The sequence below is a fragment of the Capricornis sumatraensis genome, chromosome 5 (assembly GCF_032405125.1).
Source record: "Capricornis sumatraensis isolate serow.1 chromosome 5, serow.2, whole genome shotgun sequence".
Taxonomy (NCBI): Eukaryota; Metazoa; Chordata; class Mammalia; order Artiodactyla; family Bovidae; genus Capricornis; species Capricornis sumatraensis.
Window position 1 is genome coordinate 90,028,941 of NC_091073.1, and position 14,242 is coordinate 90,043,182.

Here is a 14,242-nt window from a genome sequence, read left to right on the forward strand (position 1 = left end):
TCTTCTTAACTTCTTACTATAAGAAATACTAATTTTTTTTAACAAAATAAAGCTTTTAAAAATAGCAAAGAAACAGCTATTTGTTTGCAATGTGCCCAAAGAGTGAATTCCCTCAGCTCCACTGTATTAAATGCACTTTTTAAAGTCCCTTGCAGTTTTATTATTCCAGGTGCACTGCAACCATAAGAAGCCTTTGTGGTCTACTGCTATAAATGTCATTTGGCCCCATTAAGCAGTGTATAAGTGGACGAGATGATTGTCTAAATTTATGTTGAGTAGTCTTGAGAGTATTAAGTCAGGTCATACATCAAAAATTTAGAAATTAACTTTATATATTTTGTTGTTGTTGCTGTTTTTAACTGAGCTCAACATAACGTATGCTTGTTCTTTCTGTGACTGTAAGATATTTCAAAAGAGAAGTAGCTAAATTAGACTAACAATAAAATTTAGTAGCTAAATAATTCAAGTAATACAGCTGTCTTAATTACTTGGCATTTTAGGTGACATTATGGGAAGTTGAGGTGTTGAAAAATTAGAAAAAGGGATACTTATGTTTTTGTTTTTTAAAATTTTTTAATATTTTGGACCACACTATGCAGTACGTGTGCTTCCCAGGTGGCGCTAGTGGTAAAGAACCTGCCAGCTAAGAGACGTAAGAGATGAAGGTTCAATGCCTGTGTTGGGAAGATCCCCTGGAGGAGGACATGGCAACCCACTCCAGTGTTCTTGCTTGAAGAATGCCACGGACAGAGGAGCCTGGTGGGCTACCGTCCATGACTGAAGTGACTTAGCACACATGAAGTAGGTGTCATCTTAGTTCCCTGACCCATAGTTCACATCCATGTCTCCTGCAGTGGAAGTGTGGAGTCTTAACCACTGTACCACCAGGGAAGTCTTGGGGATGCTTACGTTCTGAGTGACCAAGTTATCTACTCAATCTTTATTTAAATTATGGTAAAGATGATATTTATCAGTTGATTTCAAATATTGTATTCCTTAGGCTCATTTTCTTCAGAAAATTACTTTAAGAAACTGGGATATGAAAACATTGAGAAGGTAAATTGACATAAATGGGCATATTTTGTATTATATCAGACAACTACATTATTTATCATTTAGCTCAAAAAGAAAACTTGAAAAGTAAATGGGCATCTTTTTGTCATTTTTCAGTGAGATACATATTCTTACAGAGTAGCTTTGGGTTTTGGAGATAGTTATTATTCCTTAATTCAACCATGTTGTCTCAGATTTTCCCCCTGGCTAATATTTTGAATGGTGAAAGTGATTATAAAGTATAAAAATTAGACTCAGGCAAATTTTTACTCTCTAGAAAATATTTATTGACACATTTTAATTTCCATTCTATTTTCTGAGAAATAAACATAATACACAAAATACAGTAAAATGCACTTTTCCCATTTCAAATAAATATAGTTTACTCTTGTAAAAAATTTAATCATCTGTGTAATTCACCACAGTATCTTAATCAGTGAAATAAGGCAAAGAAAACCTCTAGCTAAATTGTCACTTACTTTAAGATTCTCTTGGCTTTTTGCTAGAGAAAAGGAAAACTGTTCTCTGTAGAATTATATTGAGACTTGGAGACTGCTGCTTCTAGTTTGGAGAAGGCAAAGATAAGTTCCTTTATAAAGTGTTTAGTGTCAAAATGAGTCTCAGTTTGGCAGAAGGATAACATCCAGGTCTTTGCTGAATGAACTAAAGTTATATGTAAACTTTTTCTGTTAATACTTCCTAGAAACTAGACTGCATTCTGAATTATAATGATTCCTTTGTATCACATGAGTAATTTTTCAAAATTAGTGGTTAAGTATTTAAGTTAACACTATGTATGTAATATAAACCCAAGACAGAATGTTAAAGCTCTATTAACAGGAAAGGTTAAAATAATGGTGCTATACACTATGGATTTATCCTTTTCACAATTGTTATTCTTAATGTTATAAGAACTGAAATCTACTGAATTATACAGACTTAACACAGACTCATATACACATATATCCCTGATCAGTTTGAGACAATGTTATAGTTTGCTCTTGTAAGTAGTAAGAATATTTTTAGTAACCAGCAAAAATCACATTTAGGTAGTCACCAATCTTCAGAGTGTACTTATGTATAATCTATTTCTCCTCAAAAGAATATATCACCAAGTAATAAAAGTCATTAGTACTGTCTAACTTCCTATGTTAGCAGTTATTTGGAACTTTATATACTAGTAAGCTTATGGAAGTAAATCAAAGTTTACTGTAGCTCCAACTCCACCTAGCATGTTTCGGCACATTTACATGGATGCAGAAATGCTGGTCAAACTCTGCCAAAGCATAAACCTCAAAGCATAACTGTGTTCAGTAAAAATCTTACACAGGCTATAAAGTGGGTATTAGATCTGTCCAGCATTACAAAAGGTATCACCTATTGTCCAGGTGGTGCTTTATCATATATGGAACTTTTCCCACTTCCTTTCAAAGAGTGGAACATTATGTGCTTGGGTATCCTTTTATGGCAACATTTTCATTTCTAAACATTTCTGAAACAGTTAAGTGTGTGTTCAAAAAATTCACAAGTCCAGTAAAATAAATTTGTGGTTTCCTTCTTTGACAGTCTCTATAATTCCTCCATCTCAAAATGTGTGTTAAAGCTGTTCGCCATGGATGTGTGTTCAAAGATCCTCGACAGGCTTGGTTTCAGCAGTTCCACTGAATGACAAGGCAGGTGCTGAGTGGTGTCGTTCTTCAGAGCCATCATTTGGTCTGTCCCAGGCTCCCGTCTGTCGTAGTAGAGAGCCCAGAGTAGAGTAATGGTGAGTATCATGGCCAGGATCTGTGTCACTCCAATGGAGATCCCCAGAAACCTCAGCACCTGCAGCTGTTTGGTTCCTCTCAAAAAGGAATACATTTTCTTCCCACAACCCTGTAAAAGAAATAATATGCTCAATATTCCTCTGACTGTGTTACAGAGGATCAAAACAGTGGAAAAAAAAATCACCCATCAGTTAGTGGAACCAAACAACTTGAATTACAAACTTTTAAGATAGTGACTCTCAATAGGGAACCCTGTGAGCCACTGGATGGGAGATAGAGGTGTGCATTCTTTGAAAATAAATTTTAATTATTAAAATAACTGCCTTCTTGTTTCCTTCCCCAGATTCTATAAATAACTCAACTAAATCAAGGAAACCAAGGCTACTGAATCAGCCTATTGTTAATTTGTGCATTATAGTAGAGGAGAGGAATATATAATACATAATTCTTATATTTCCAAAGACACTTATATGTAACTATACCCTAATAAGTCATTACTTTTAAGAAAGAAAAATCATGTAAAACTAGTCACAGACACATTTCAGTAACTACCTTTTCTGGTATACCATATAATGCAAATTAACAGCAAAACATTAGCAAAGTTTTATCAGTTTCACCAAAAGTGAAGTTAAAATATTTATAAGTAATACTATTGATACTTAACACTGCTTTAATAAAATAACTTCTCTAGTCATCTTACCTAGTTAACACACACACACAGTGAGAAACCAAAATAGATGACACAAGACAATCACCGACATTCAAGTATTTTTCAAAGAGTTCCACTCAGGTAATTCATCAGAACCCATTCGCACTTATGCTTATATGTAATTCTAACATCCTTATATGACACCATATAGATCATGAACTTCAGAGCCAGAATTCTGAATTCAAATCCCTGCTCTGCTATGTATAAACTTTGTGACTTTGGCCATGTTACTTAATCTCTCTGTGATTCAGTTTTCTTGTATGAAAACATGAATGATAATAGGGCCAGCCTGTTTGTGATCTTGGGAAAATTAAATGAACAAACACCATTAAACACCTAGAATGGGATCTCATATATAGTAAGAACTCAGTGGGGATCAGATTTATCTGCTATATCAGCCCAGAGAAGATTAGAAAGCACATATTAAAAGAGATGCAGAATCTGTGAAAAGCAGGTATTAATGGACAAGTATGAGTACAACACTTTTTCAGAGAATAAACCACCAAAAGCATGGCATTGTGTTCCCACTGAGTACTGATGAAATAATCCTTGCCCACCTGTAACAGCGAAGGTGGAGGTCACTGTTTCTCAAGACAGTGAAGTAACTATCCAAAATGATGTTTGCCGCTGAGACTTTAGATCATGACTCTCCTCATGAAGAAAAAAAATCTTTAACATAGTTTGGAAAGAGGCGCACCAAAACTACTTAAAAAGGTTTAGCTTCAGACATTTGGAAATTAACATCATTGCTAAGTAATGCAGCACAGATCATCATATCCATCTCCAAAGAAATTGATATAAAATGGCTTTGCATGGATGGTTTAGTTGACTCCTCAACTATGTTTTCAGTACTTAGTACAAAAATAGATCTTTAATGAATAAAGAACAATTAAAATAAATTCCACAATTAAAGGTAAACTACTCACGAAATACATATGCTAATAATACAATCCTGTGAAATAAGTCAATTATTATTTGATTTTTACCTTTTCAGCAGTCTCTGGTGTTTAAATTTTACCCATATAGTTTTTCCCATTGGCATGTAAAGATCTCCCATCCCTTTAGACTAACTCACTCTAAGCTGAATAACTATGCAGAAAAGGTAATACTTTTCAATCTGTGATTAAAACAAAGCAGAAATCAACTGTGCTTCATACTCTGGCATTCAGTAAAGTCTGTTTCAATTTTATTTTAAACAGCCACATATACCAAAACAAAGATACAGTAAATTATATTATCTAGGATATTTGGGAATGTGATATATTAGATAACAGTGAATGTTCCAGAGTGGGAGGGGAACTTAGAAGTCAAAAAGTTCACCTTTTTAATTTGTAAAAATATGGCTAAAAAGCACTTCTAGAGTAACATCCACAAAACTGGCAGAAAAAAGACCTCTGAATAGCCTCTCCCCCATTCAACTTTTTTTTGAACTCTGGAAATTAACCAAATGCTTGCAGCAATCTGAGGAGCATTTATTCAAGAGAAGCACCTGAATCTCAGTAAGAACAGCAAGTTTTGTGGCATTTTAATTTGCTTTACTCCCATACCCCTTCCCCAGCTCTGCAGGAGCCTTGAAAATAAACAGCCCACAATTATGGTAAAAATCAGTGGTCTGGCAGCCACCAAAGGCAACAGAAAAGGGTTGGAGCTCCTTCAAAGACCCACTGTCAGAGAACTGTCATTATTTGTCCTATCTGGTGGTTCCCTGAAAGAGATCACTAGCAAAGCTGTCTTTATTTGACTTGACTTGCAGTTCAACCTGGGCAACAGTCTTTTCCCTCTGGGGAGTATTTGTCAAAAGCATTCACAGGTAACTGCTCAACACTGAGGCTGCCTGAGGCAGTGGATAATAGTTGCACACAATGGGCTAGTCAAAAGCCGAAGGGGAAAAACTGGAGAATGTGAAGTCCTTTTCTGGTTTTGGCAAAGCTCTGACATATTTGCGGGGATCTAGAAAGTTACACATGTGAGTACGGTTATGCTCAATCCCAGGACTGTGCACAAGTTCAAGAAAGAACTAAGAAGGCCCTAAGATCTCACCTCTGGCTAATATTGATTGAGGCTCTGTGCTTCCTCAGCAAAGTCTGGAAGACTTATTGATTCTGGGAATCTAAGGAAACCTCAGTGGCCACACAAGAAAATGCAATAAAATATTAAGACAATCTAGGCTGTCATGAATGGGTTTGCATCCCAGTGAAAAAAGCTTTTCAGTTCCCCCCAAAAAAGTGGACATAGGATTGTATCATTACGACTCATAGTCAGGACCTGGCCTCCTTAGAGATCACTGGACTGGAAGATTATCTCCATGTCAAGGAGGGTAAAGGTGGTTTATTCAAAGCAAAGGTCCTAGTTAGACTCCTCAATTTTTAATAAATAAATCAGCCCTATTACTTCCTCATTTAGTTTACAAAGATAAATCCCAAACTAGACAGAATGTAAGTATTTAGTTTAGTACTAAGTTTGTCATCAGAATTTATTAAATTATACCTTGTCCTTCTTTATCAAAAACCCCTCAAAAAGTGATGTTATCTACAGACTCTTTCAAATAAATAAAACCAATTGCCATCTCTAGGTACTTCAACTTATTATATCTAAATACCACACCAGACTACCAAATTCTGCCATGCTGCACTATATTAACCTGTGCCCTTACATATTATTTTCCACTGAAGTGTATTTCAATGATATTGAAGAACACCATAACAAATTACTCTATACATTTTTTGAAAAATAATATTGAAGGTATTTTCCTAGATATTTTAGAGTGGTAGATATAAAACTGCACTTGAGCAAATACTTTAGAATTTTGCTCCCTTTGAAAAACTAGAATACATGCCCTCTAAACATTAAAATGATCCAGACGATTATGTGTCATTTCACCTGGGCTTTCAGAAAGCTCAAGGACAAATATGAAACACAACCACAGTAATCCCATTTGCCTTCACATCAAGCATGTCCAATTACTCTTTCTTTAATCCTGGCTTTCCACTGCTATTTATTTATTTTTCCCTTCCAGTTTTATTGAGTTATAATTCACACAGCACTGTGTAAGTTTAGGGCATACAACATAATTTGACTTACATATATCATGAAATGATTATCACAATAAGTTTACTGAATATCCATCGTCTCATATAGATACAAAAGAAAAGAAAAAGAAGAAACATTTTTATATTTAAGAGTTGTAATGAGAGCTCTTAGGATTTACTCTTTTATATATAACACACAGCAAAGTTAATTATATTAATCATGTTCTACATTACTTCTCTAGGACTTATTTACCTTTATGCAATAAATAAGTCTTATTTTTATTATTCATCCATTGTGCCTTTTTGTTGTATGTTGCATTAAATCATTTAATAAAAAAGATACAAGGTGTAAACATATAAATAAAGCACAAATCTCCCTACATTGCATATAATTTAATATTTCTTTGGTAATTCAGGAGGCACTGTAAAAACTTGCAGCCTGATAGGTATCATGCTGAATTTCAGAGAATTGCTTACACCATTACTTAAAGTTAAGGATTAACTTTCCAAATGAATATTCTTCTTCTTGAAAAGAGAGTATTTTTTTCAGATTTTTGTGTACAATACGATTGTCTGCCTCAGCCACTCTCTGAATTCTTCATAGAAACAACTCCAGGGTTTATGGCCTATTCTGCAACACCTTCTTCAAAGTAATTCAGTCTGAATACAAGTTGTGAGCTTATTTTGAGCCAGCCAAATAATCATGAATAAAGTTCACACTTTTCAGTGTAAAGTTGGATTTCTTGTTGAAAAGCAAGACACTAAGTCTAGAGAAGAAAAAATATAAATGTGTCTCTATATAATCTATTGTACTATTCACAGATATTTAGTTGCAAAAACAAACACTGTTGAGTGTTTGCTGTTGAGTGAGACAAAAAAGGAAACAGAAATGTTAGAGTTCAGAACTGCATTCCATTTCACAAAGACTCTTGTACTCACAATAGGAAAGAACTAAATTGCATTTATTTGCTTTTCTCAAAATAAAATGCCGAGTTGATTTACCTTGAATATGTTTTTCTTCCTAAATAAAGCCATGTTAGCACTGCATTAATAACCTCAGATAATTCAAAGGTATGGAATAAGACAAGCTGGCTAACCTACTTTGCTTGCTGCAATGTTAAAATTCTGGTCAACTGTAAATACAACACTACCTTTTTATCAGACAGAAATCACTAATCCCTGTATTTCCTGGAATCTATCTGAAGGCATGTCAAGATGCCTTACTTCACTTGAGGAAATTATACACTTGAAATTATTCTCTGATCAAGCTCCAAAATGAGTTTCTAAAATTAGAAGAACTCCTGTGGCTTTTCAGTACTCAATATTCACAGGCCACATCAAAAAATTAGGCAGACTTCTAATGTGCTTATGAAGATAAAGTATAAATAAAATCTAGGTGCCAATACACGCCAGTATTGATATCTTCATAACTGATTCTTCATAATAAACATAACTCCCAAGTTTGAGATGACAGTGTTAACTATCAGGTACAAATAAGTAACATTCAGTCCCATTTATTTTAAAATTGAAAAACTGAGTGACAGCAGTTCATGAGTTCATGAGCTTTAAAGAGGTTGGAGCAAAAGTTCTCCACTGATGATCATTAGCTCTGCAGGAAAATAAACCTGTCCTTAAAAAAGTTAAACAGCAGGTAATAAAATTCACTACAGGATTTTCTGTTCTGTTAAGAGTAAAGTTACTCAAACCCATACACAGGAAATACAGTAGAAAAAGTCTTCGTGTATCTCAAAAAAAACCCACAGACCCTTGTATCTCATTTCATCTTCACAAGATCCCCATAGAAGAGAAGAATCCTAAGTTTAAAAGACTACATTTATTGAACATCTGTCATTTTTACCAAAAATATGAGGGTGAAAGAGGAGAATGAAAAAGCTATCTTAAAGCTCAACATTATAAAAACTCAGATTATGGCATCCACTCTCATCACTTCATGGCTAATAGAAGGGGGAAAAGTGAAAGCAGTGAAAGATTTTATTTTCTTGGGCTCCAAAATCACCGTAGATGGTGACTGCAGCCATGAAATTAAAAGATGCTTGCTCCTTGAAAGGAAAGCTATGACAAAGCTAGACAGCATGTTAAAAAGCAGAGACATCAGTTTGTGACAAAGATCAGTATAGTCAAAGTTATGGTTTTTCCAACAGTCACGTACAGATGTGAGAGTTGAACCATAAAAATGGCTGAGTGCCAAAGAATGGATGCTTTTGAATTGTGGTGCTGGAGAAGACTCTTGAGAGTCCCTTGGACAGCAAGGAGATCAAACCAGTCAATCCTAAAGGAAATCAACCCTGAATATTTATTGGAAGGACTGACGCTGAAGCTGAAGTTCCAGTACTTTGGCCACCTGATGTGAAGAGCCCATTCACTGGAAAAAGACCCTGATGCTGGGAAAGGATGAAGACAAAAGGAAAAGGGAACTACAGAGGATGAGATGGGTAGACAGCATCGCTGACTCAATGCACATGATTCCAAGCAAACTCCAGGAGACAGTGAAGGACAGAGGAGCCTGGTGTGCAAAGAGTTAGATACGACTTAGAGAGTGAACAAGTGTCAGAAAACCCAGAAGGTGGTATTCTCCCTAGGAAGGTAAGGTGCAGGGGCAGATGTTCACTGTCTGAGCAGAAAGTGTATAAATACAAACCGCTCATTAGACGTCATCTCTCACTGGGCCCTTTTGTCCACCTAAATGTTTGTCCTGAAGAACTGGAAAGATGTGAAAACAAAATGAGAAACCACATGAAGTCCCCAATACCTTGGTCTAAAATCTACCTTCAGCCAACACAAATAGAACCAGAAAATGCATATTTTCCTGCCATTACTAGCAAAATTTAGGGCAATTTGGTTAGTTAAAAATCTAATCGTAGGTCACTATTTTTTCTATTTACCCTACTAAATGTTAATAAGTTCCTGTTATTATTGTCATTAGCTACCACCATGCATTGAAGATTTGTGTTTATTTCATGTCAAGTGATTTAATAAGGGTTTATTAAGTAGCTTAATTTATTTTTTTAATTATAATGAGGCAGATACTACTATTATCTCATTTAATGGATAAGGAAATTAAGGTTTAGAGGTGAAAAAAATCTACAAACACTCAGCTTGCTCCTCACCATGTACTCCACATCTTGAAATTTTAGTGACTAATACAAGTATGGGCTTTGGAATCAAATAGATCGGAGTTCAGTCACTGACTAAGCTCTATGAAACTGGACTAGGGCACTGAACCTCATTGTGCCTCACCTTTCTTATCTGTAAAATGGATATAATGATACAGCACCTTCAAATAATTGTTATAGGGCTTATATATACATTTATATAATGTATATAAAATGCTTGCTCAGAGAGTTCTATACGTGACTCTATTTGAAAAACCCTATGTGTCCTTTTCAATCCCTAATTTACTTTAACTCTCAGCTATTACTGTAGTATATATTACAAACAGGCACTATTTGAAGGGTTATAAACATGCTAATTCACTCTCATGAGATGGGTATTCTGGTTATCTTCATTTTAAAGGCAATAAAAATGAAGCACAGAGAGGTTAATCCAAAGAGTTTAGTTTGGAGCCTAGCCTAAACCTCTGAACCATGGTTCCTCACTAAGGAAAACTCATTCCTAGAATCCTCTCCTCCCTTGGCTTTCAGGATACTGCTTTCCATTTCTTCTCTACCTACAACAGGTGTCTTCTCTGTCTTTAAGTATTGCCACTCCCCAGCTTCTGTCCTTTGCTGCATATATTACGCCATCTCTTTGTGTAGATTTACCTTCTCCTATGAATCTATTGCCTCCTGCATATTGATGCTTTTGAACTGTGGTGTTGGAGAAGACTCTTGAGAGTCCCTTGGACTGCAAGGGGATCCAACCAGTCCATTCTGATGGAGATCAGCCCTGGGATTTCTTTGGAAGGAATGATGCTAAAGCTGAAACTCCAGTACTTTGGCCACCTCATGGGAAGAGTTGACTCATTGGAAAAGACTCTGATGCTGGGAGGGATTGGGGGCAGGAGGAGAAGGGGACAACAGAGGATGAGATGGCTGGATGGCATCACTGACTCAATGGACATGAGTTTGAGTGAACTCCGGGAGTTGGTGATGGACAGGGAGGCCTGGCGTGCTGCGATTCATGGGGTCGCAAAGAGTCGGACACGACTGAGACTGAACTGACTGACTGACATATTGATAACACCTGGCAACTGTTAAGACATCCCACTTGCCCTAGTCTGTTCTCCACTCTTCCTAACATAGCATTTTCTACAGGAACATAGCCTCCTATCCAGAGACCACACTTACCAGCCTTCCTTGCTGCTAAGTACAGTCTTGTAAGCCAAGCGAATGTGTGCAGAGGGGCGGAGGGCGGAGCTTCATGCACTGGATGGTCCCCTTCCTACTTCCTCCTCCTCCCCACTACTGCAACTTGAGGAAAATAGGAGCAAATGTGGAAGACAAGTGTTTAAACAAGTGACACTGTCTAACTACCCAAGACCCCTGGGCAAACCTGTACAATAGGGCTGCCTGGCAGCCTGGACCAGCTGATCTATGAGAGACAGAAACAGAGTTCTACCTCATCCAAGCCATTGTATTTGGAGCTAGCACTTTCCTAAAGAGGGCACACAAAACCCAGATCTCTGGCTGAATTCTGTTCTCCTGAGCTTCATACTTCCAGTGGGCTTCTGCACATGGAAGACCTGACAGGAACCTTAAGCTCAGCATTTCCAAAATGGAGCTAACCTAATCCTACTGCTCCCCTCCACAAATGACTTCTTCATGTCTCCAGAGTCCAAGCCAATGTCAAGCATCCTTGTCCTCAGCTTCCCTGTCACTCACTCCCCACACCCACCCCAGTCATCACTCTATTCATTCTCTCCCTTTAAATATCTTTCACATTCATTCCCTCCTTGCCCTCCTCAATGGCACATCTGAACTCCAGCCCTTATAATCACTCACATGAATTACCTGCACCGTTCCCTACCTGATTCTCTTCTCACCCAATCAAGACACAATTCTCACCTCCACTCAGACTCCACAAAGCCAACCTAATGATTTTTTTAAAGCATAAATTTAAAATTGTTACTTGTGAGGTACTTTCTCAGGTCAAAATATTATTATGGCTTTCTATATCGGTACCTTCTAAAGGCAAAATTTGCAAGTCTCTACTAATAAAACACAGGAGGAAAAATAAGTGGTTTGAATAGTGAATAGGTAACAGGAAACTCACCAGTGACTGTACTGAGACAGAGAGAGAAAGGAAAGAAGGCATTTGTATACCCGAAGCAAAACCAGCAGAACAGTTCAAGATCTGATTAGATCAAGCAAAGCTTGAAGATAAAAGGGATTTCCACCCCCACCAAGCCCAAACTGGTCCTGCAAGGCTTGGATGATAAAACAGCTTATCACCCCAGGTCCCAGTCAACCCGATCCCTGCCAGCAGTTAATGGAGGAGATAATGAAGTCAGCAGAGAGTCAAGAGGGAGTGTCTTTGCCTTTATATAAAGGAGCCCTGAGAATGGAACTTCTTGGGGATATTCCATCTAAATAACCACAGAACTTGAAAAGCTTCCTACCGTTCACCATTCAGGCAATTCTGTGTGTGTTTATCTGAAAATGGCACGTCATCATTAATAAATCAGCATCCCATAACTACTCTGTCCTCAGCTTTGCTTTCCTAACAATGCCTCAAATTGGTGAATTTGTTTCTTTTCATCTGGCAACTACTCACAGACTTCAGGATGAAATACACGCATAAGCAGGACATATAGGGCTTTTCATAAGTCAGCGCCTGCTCTGTCCAGCCCTCCCCATGCCCCCTGCGCCCATTGGGCTGTCCTGCTTCTAGCTCTAATTCTGCACCATTGCCTCTGCTTGAAAAGTCCTTTAGGGACCCAAGCCACCCAAATGTTTTTCAGCAACTGGCTAACATTCACTTAGCCTTTAATAAGACTGGAGACCCAGTATCTACTACCCGCTCTGCATGTTCTCACCCCACAACTCCATTATAAAGACAGTGGCAATGAAGAACTGCCCACCAGTGTCAGGCTTCTTCCCATGCCTCAGGTCAGGATCATCTCCTTCCCGCCTCTTTTTCTAGCCACTGACAGGAGGATCATTCCTTCACTGATTTAACCAATTTCACAGTAATGCAACTGGATGGTGGCCAAGGTTCTAAGCTGTTACCTCTTCCTTCCTGCTTTGGGCTCCTTTTTTCAACAATTGCCCCTAATTTTGTTTGTTTGGGGCATGGCAATTTACTTGGTCCTGAGAAGAATCCCACTAGGAGCACAACAGCAAGATAAGCTGGGAAAAAAAAAAAACCATCCCATACCTAGGTAGAGCTTGCCAGAAGGCCACACACCCATTCCCCACCCCGTCCTTTTGTACCCACAACACTCGGTCATCTTTCTTTCTCTGGTTCAGAAGCGCTGACATAATATTTATGTGTGTAGGATGCTGTGTGTGCAAATCATAAACTTAAAGTTCTATTAGTCAAACCAGACACATAGTACTGACTCACCTTTCTAATTCTAACAAAAAATGTTGACAGGAGAAGAGTATTAAGAAAAAGAGTTGAGGGCTGAGAGTACTGCCCCTCCCCAGAAAAAATGTACATAGATTATAAAATGAATATTTTCAAGGACAGCAGAACAGCAGAACAGTCTTCCAAAGCAGAACAGCAGAACAGTCTTCCGAAGAAGATGGGTGGGGCCAGGACCTCCAATCTGGAGAAGGCTGAATTTCTGACTCTCAGCTCACCGAAAGGTTAACACACAACGGGAAGAAAAACCTCAAACCAAGCCATCTCACATGATCACCATGCTTAGGGGAGCATCTCTGCATGTCCGTTTACTTTCTGAGAGGACTGCGGACCTAGACACACCATCATCATCTCACTTCTTCTTCCTGCAAGTCTGGATTCAGAGAGAAAGACACATCCCCTTCATATCCACACCCCTCAGGCTCGTGCTTAGTCATGTCCGACTCTGCGACCCCATGAACTGTAACCCAGCCAGACTCTTCTGTCCATGGGATTCTCCAGGCCAGACTACTGGAGTGGGTTGCCATTTCCTCCTCCAGGGGATCTTTCCGATCCAGGGAGTGAACCCAAGACTCCTGCATCTTCTGCACTGCAGGCAGATTATTTTACCCCTAAGCCACCGGGGAAGCCCTGCCCTCTCTATCTCTCTATTTATATAGAGAGGTTTTCTGTCACTCAGAAAAGAAACAAACAACCATCTAAAGAGGAAGAAATGGTTTAGGGCAAAATTATTTGCCATAAAGGAAAGTAGTAAGAATACTTGATATTCAAACCCAATACCACAGGGAACTTGTCCAGATTAAAGGTCTAAAGAAAAAGTGTCTAAATGGCACACAGCTTCGTGGAAACCAGCTCACTGTCTGGCCCTTACATAACCTCTGTGAATAGCTAGTTTTCTGAAGAAGCAGTCCATCTCTGAACAGTTGTCTCTCTCCCAACTACAAAACAAAGGATTGTGTCTTTGGACGTATACTTTACTTGATTCCCTCTCCCTCTTGCTTACACATTTGAGTTGGTCCTTTTGAAATAGGGCCTGTTGTGAGCTTGTTGACATCCATCTCTGTTTCTTGAGGTGGCACGAAGAGGACAAAAATACTTTTCCAATTTTTTTGAGGAGATGTTTTTGCTTCATTTTCTAT

General features: G+C 38.0%; 1 protein-coding gene across 1 annotated transcript in view; it reads right to left on the reverse strand.

Moving 5' to 3' along the window:
* Positions 1-1,359: 1,359 nt before the first annotated feature.
* The window catches only part of TSPAN12 (tetraspanin 12), a 66,422-nt gene continuing 53,539 nt past the window's right edge, over positions 1,360-14,242 (reverse strand). Inside the window, exon 8 of the mRNA XM_068972895.1 lies at positions 1,360-2,928. Coding sequence (XP_068828996.1) covers positions 2,623-2,928 — 306 coding nt within the window. The 3' untranslated portion in view covers positions 1,360-2,622. The remainder of the gene's footprint in view (positions 2,929-14,242) is intronic.